The following is a 5,419-nucleotide window of genomic DNA, read 5'->3' on the forward strand; positions in this document are numbered from 1 at the left end:
AACAACAACAGAATAGATACCTATGGCCAGACTCCAAAACTTCCAATTCCGAAGATTTGAGGTATGACCTATGACAAATCTCTCATTTTCAGAAGCTCTCTGGGTGATGTATCTGGAGAATCAAAATCTAAACCACTGACATGGCACAGTCATTTCTTGATTGACTCTGGGTGTAACCAAGAATAGAAAAGCAACACAGAGAAAGAATCCTAATTCTTACCGACCCTGAAATTACTGATACATTACTACGTGTTAATGTTTACAATAAGGACCATTTTCTGCATGGCAGTTATGGCTTGGGAGCTTCGTCGGCTTTCCCCAGGGCGTAGATGGCCTTGTTTTCCAGCAGTTCCACCTTCTTGTCACTTGGTCTCACGGCATTATTCAGCATTGCTCTCACTAAGGTCACCACAGGCACGGAGTGTGCACTAGCCCAGGATTCTGGTAAGACACCGAAGAATTTCCTGAGCAACCACTCACCTGGGCGAGACTCTCGTCTATCACATAATAGAACTCTGAGGAGAGAGAGGCAGAGAAAGGAATGGTAAGTTGCCATCACATCATAACAGAGCTCTTACCTGGTGCTGTGGTGTTGGAGAAGTACACTTATCATGCCACTGATGGCCAAGCAAATGAAAAGATATGTCTTAGAAAGGGTGCAGCCAGAGTGCTCTTTGGAGGCAAGAATGACGAGGTTTCACCTCAAATACTTTGGGTATGTTGTTAGGAGGGGCTATTCCTTGGAAAAAGATATGATGCTAGGAAGGGGTGGAGGGTCAGCAAAGGCGAGAAAGACCCTCAATGAGGTGGATTAACATGGCGACTGCGCAGTGGACTCATGTGTGTCAGGAAGTGTGAGGATGGTGCAGGATAGAACAGGTTTCAGATCTATGAGTTGTACTCAACTCAGTGGCACCTAACAACAACAATAAAAATCATCTGATACTGAACAAGTTTTAGGAAAACCAAATGGCCTATGCTATCCAGGAGTCCAAGACTATTCAACACTGGCACCACTAGCTATCTGTTGTCTCTTTTCTCCAACTCAAAAAATGATCCTTAAGTGGTGAGCTCTGGTGGCCTAGTGGCAAAAAAGTATACTGCAATCCCAGAGGTGCATGGTTCAAATCCACCAGATTCTCTGCTGGAGAAGGAGGAACAATCTCCTCCTGTACCAGTCAGATCTGATTTGACGGTACACACACACACACACACACACATAATAAAATAAAAAAATTTAAAAACAAACAAAGAAATAATAGGGTCCTTCAGAGAAACAAATTTCCATGAAGATTTTTTCAGAACTTAGATAGTAGTTACCAGTCTCTCTGAGTGAAAAAACCAGCATTTAGTGACTAGTGAACAGGGATGTGCTCTTAGGAAGCAGGAACACTTGCCCAGGCCTAAATATGGAGTACCGATCAAATTTTAATTCTTCAACCTTGGCTTCCACTTCTCCCTGTTATAAAAACAAGAACACATGTTCAGTAGGTAATCAAGACTCTCTTTCTCTAAGACTTGAGAGCAGATGAGCTTGAGTGCTGACGAGAATAGATCCCTGAAGGTCTCAATACTCATCAGTACTGTCTCCTAGAAATTTAGATTCTACCAACTCTGGAAAGTTAAGGAAGAATTATATAATTCTGATACATCCTTAGCAAAAACAACAACAACAAAAAAACCCCTTAAGTAGTTTTTTTAAAAAACTCTATTGAATGAGTGAACAGTTACATAGTCAGTCCAGTCTTCTTAGTTTTACATCTTTTAAAAAGGATCCAGTAAAGATAAGTGATATATTAGGAGTTTAACATAAAAAGGTAATGTCAACTGAGTCAACTATGACTCACAGAGACCCTGTAAATAATAGGAACCTTGCCTGATCCTGTGCCATCCTCACAATCTCCACCCACTGGGTCCAAGCTCATCATTGTAGTAACCACTCTTTAGCCCAGAATAAATGTTGTAGTACGTTGTTGTTGTTAGGGATCATAGAATTGAGTATAACTCATAAGGACTCTATCAATAACCAATCTAAACCCTGTCCTATCCTGTACTATCCTCATAATCTCTGACACACACAAGCCCATTGCTGTAGACACTCTAGCATTAACTCCCCCCTTTCACCTGGTTTATAGGTAATTACAGTGAGTCGGAAGGCCCATCCACCATCTCTAATACTCACCACTTGAAAACACTATATGAAATTTCAAGAGACAGAGTACATCTGGATGAAAAATATACTGTGTTAAACAAGCCAGGGCTTTGTGGTGAGCATCTCAGTGGAGGCCAGGTGGCCACTGGTACCTGCAGAGTCCAAGTCTTAGCAGTCACAGAGCACATGTTCTTCTCCATCTCAGCCTGTCCATACCTCTCATGTGGCACTCTACAGGTCCCATGCTATAATCTTAACTAACTTTAAAAAAAATCACCAATTTTTCATCTCTTCATGGAGTTGTGCAAGCATCACCACAATCTATCAAGCAGAAGCTAGCTGACCATCTAGAAAGGGATTGTCCATCAGAGAGCCCTTCAGCTGAAAGACCTTCTGGGTCCTGTTTCTTAAACCACAGACACGTGGAGGTGTGTCTGGAGGTCTACAGAGGCCTGAGAACACAATGTCCTCTCTCCCTATAGAATCTATTCACTTGAAGTTGAGCTCATGAAAACCTTTTTTGTTGTTAAGATAAATAGTATGTGCATATTACTGGTAACAGCAAAATATTTATGAATTTTTCAAAGCTAAAAGCCAATATTTCTAAGAGGCTACTTCCTGAGAGCATTGACCTTATAGCTAGCAGACTGCTTCAGGCTAGTTTCTTCAAATCTCCAAAGATACCCAAACTCATTTTCCTCAGCCATTAAGCAAACTCTGAGGGAAAAGCTTATAAATTACTGTATCCTGTTATTAATCTGGATTATAACCTTTTGACTCCCCCAATATGCTTCTGTGTGGTCTGTGAGATACCACATCAGATTTTGAACCCAGCAAAGCAGTAATATTGGTGTTAAGATGAGTAGAAAGAGGTACAGGAGAGTGGGGGACACATGTGACCCTATGGGAATTGGTTTTATGTTACTGATGCTGTAGATGGGAATAGATCCCCTTTGTGAAGTTGGTAAAGGATAGACATGCCCATCCCCACATAGTCCTTGCTGTTTTTACAATGACACCATCACAACTGAAAGAAATACTGTCCAGTCTTAACATCATTCCTATCATCTATGGGGATAGAACTACTGTAATCTATAGTGTTTTCATTAGCTGACTTTAAGAAATAAATTTCCTAGGCAATTCTTTTTAGTCTGTCTTAATCAGAAAGCACTACTGAAGCCTCTTGAGCATTACATTGACACATAAGCCTCTATTGACAAGTGGTGGTTGCTGGGCATATGGGGTACTGAGTGGGAACTGAACTTTGGTCTCTAACATCGAAGTTAAGAATTCTATCACTGAATTATTGAGGTCTGCCTATATTACTTCTTGTTGTTGAATGCCTTCAAGTCAAGCACAACTCATAGTGACCCTATCAATATAAATAAGGCTCAAAGCCCCTCTACATCTATTGACATTTATTGAAGTTCATAGAGTTTCTGGAGGCACGTTATTAAAAAGTGGATGCCACTCCTGCTTCCAAACCTGTCATAGTATGTTATTTTTATTATGTGCCATTGAGTTGCCTATGATGTATTGTAACCCTATGTGCAGCAGCTCTGAACCCTTCCCTGTCCTGAGCCAGTCTCACTTATTCTGACACACAAAACTCCATTGCCCAAGGTACTGTATCAGTTCATCTCATCCTGGGTCTTTCTCTCCTGCATTGTCCATCCACCCTTCCAAGCATGACTTCCTTCTCCAAGGACCGATCTCTCCTGGCCACATGCCCAAAGTAAGTGAGGTGGGGCTTCACAATCCTAGCCTCCAAGGAGACTTGGTTTCACCCCTCTCTAAGACAGATCTATTTGTTTTCATGGCAGTCCATGGTATGATTAAGACTCTTCTCCAGCCTCAAAACCTGAAGGCATCCATTCTTCTTCTGTCATCCTTAGTCATTGTCCAACTCTCTTTGCACTTTGCATCTAAACTGACATCATTGCTCTTCAGCACTCTGGACAGGTATATGCCAACAGATTTTCCCAAAGCAATTTGTCTTTTGATTCCCTGACTGCTGGTGCTAAGAGTGTTGATTGTGGATCTAAGACAGCTGTAACTGCTAACCATTTCAATCTCTTCTCCATCTAATATGGTGCTGCCAATTGATCCAGTTGTGAGAATCTTTGTCTTCTTGATGTTGAGCTTCAATCCATATTGAAGACTATAGTGCATGACATTCTGAAGAAAGTGTTTCAGGTCTTCTTCAGTTTCAGCAAGCGAGGTTGTGTCATCCACATATCATAAGTTGTTAAGGAGTTTTCCTCCAATATAGATGCTAAATTACTAGGGATTGCCACTGTACATGAAAAATAGAAATATGTACAAACCTTAACTTGTAGGCACAAAAAGCTGCTTGACTTATCAGCTCCTATAGCGGACAGCAGGTTGAAATGCTTACATCCTCCAGCTTTTGCCAGCTCTGCAGACTTCATCACATAATCTCGGTCAACACGAACAAATCCATCCTGAGGGGGCAGAGGATGTGAGTTATTTCTGAAAAGCTGCAAGTTCATCTTAAAGATTAGTACTCAGCTTGGGTGGCAAGCTAGGACTCCTGGGAGGATGGAGATCTAAATAAAATGTATTGAGTAGATACATGAATGTCAAACTTAGATACTGGTAAGGACTAAAGTATGGTCCTTAGGACAGATACATGACCTTTAACAAGGCCAGACTGTAAAAAAGAAGGATGCTGACATTAAAACATAGACACAGAACAAAGGGAACAAGAGGACAAAGCTGGAAAATGAATTTTAGTCACATACTGCTTTTTCTTTTAATGACCTTAAGATCTTATATTCTTTCCCTTCTGCTTACTCTATTTTGTCTAGAAAAAAAATTGATAGTGTTTCCATGTGTGGCTGATAGCACTACGCAGGCACAATGAGAACAAATTCTAGAAAAAACCTTTAGCCTTTTAATTTCCTATTCTGTATATGTTTTGTAGAACACCTTACATATTATTGTGTGCTCTTCATTTTTTTAACCTTCACATCTGCCAAGTCCCTTCAGAAAATATCTTCCATTGTCCAACCCATGATCTGACAGCTTGTATCTTAAGCTTTCTTGGCTTCTATGATTCCAAACACCTCAACTGCTGACATTTTTTTTTCTTTTGACCAGTGTCTCTTAAGTTTAGTTGTACTGTCTCCAAGGGAAGGTGACGTGTCCTGTAGAACTCCTGTGTAGATTGTGTTTTCCTTTCTGGCCCGAGGGCCCACCGGTTTTTCTGTGTACCTGAAAGATGCCTCTTCTCTATTATCTGAG

General features: G+C 40.9%; 1 protein-coding gene across 1 annotated transcript in view; it reads right to left on the reverse strand.

Annotated features, from left to right (window-relative positions):
- Positions 1-289: 289 nt before the first annotated feature.
- Positions 290-5,419, reverse strand: part of LOC102862172 (oxidoreductase HTATIP2-like) — a 28,603-nt gene continuing 23,473 nt past the window's right edge. Inside the window, exons 3-5 of the mRNA XM_006892011.1 lie at positions 4,480-4,617; positions 1,398-1,459; positions 290-515 (exon numbers count right to left, since the gene is read on the reverse strand). Of these exons, the coding sequence (XP_006892073.1) occupies positions 290-515; positions 1,398-1,459; positions 4,480-4,617 (426 nt within the window). The remainder of the gene's footprint in view (positions 516-1,397; positions 1,460-4,479; positions 4,618-5,419) is intronic.

This window comes from Elephantulus edwardii, unplaced genomic scaffold (genome assembly GCF_000299155.1).
Source record: "Elephantulus edwardii isolate Elephantulus edwardi_28Jun2011 unplaced genomic scaffold, EleEdw1.0 scaffold00109, whole genome shotgun sequence".
In the NCBI taxonomy this organism is placed as follows: Eukaryota; Metazoa; Chordata; class Mammalia; order Macroscelidea; family Macroscelididae; genus Elephantulus; species Elephantulus edwardii.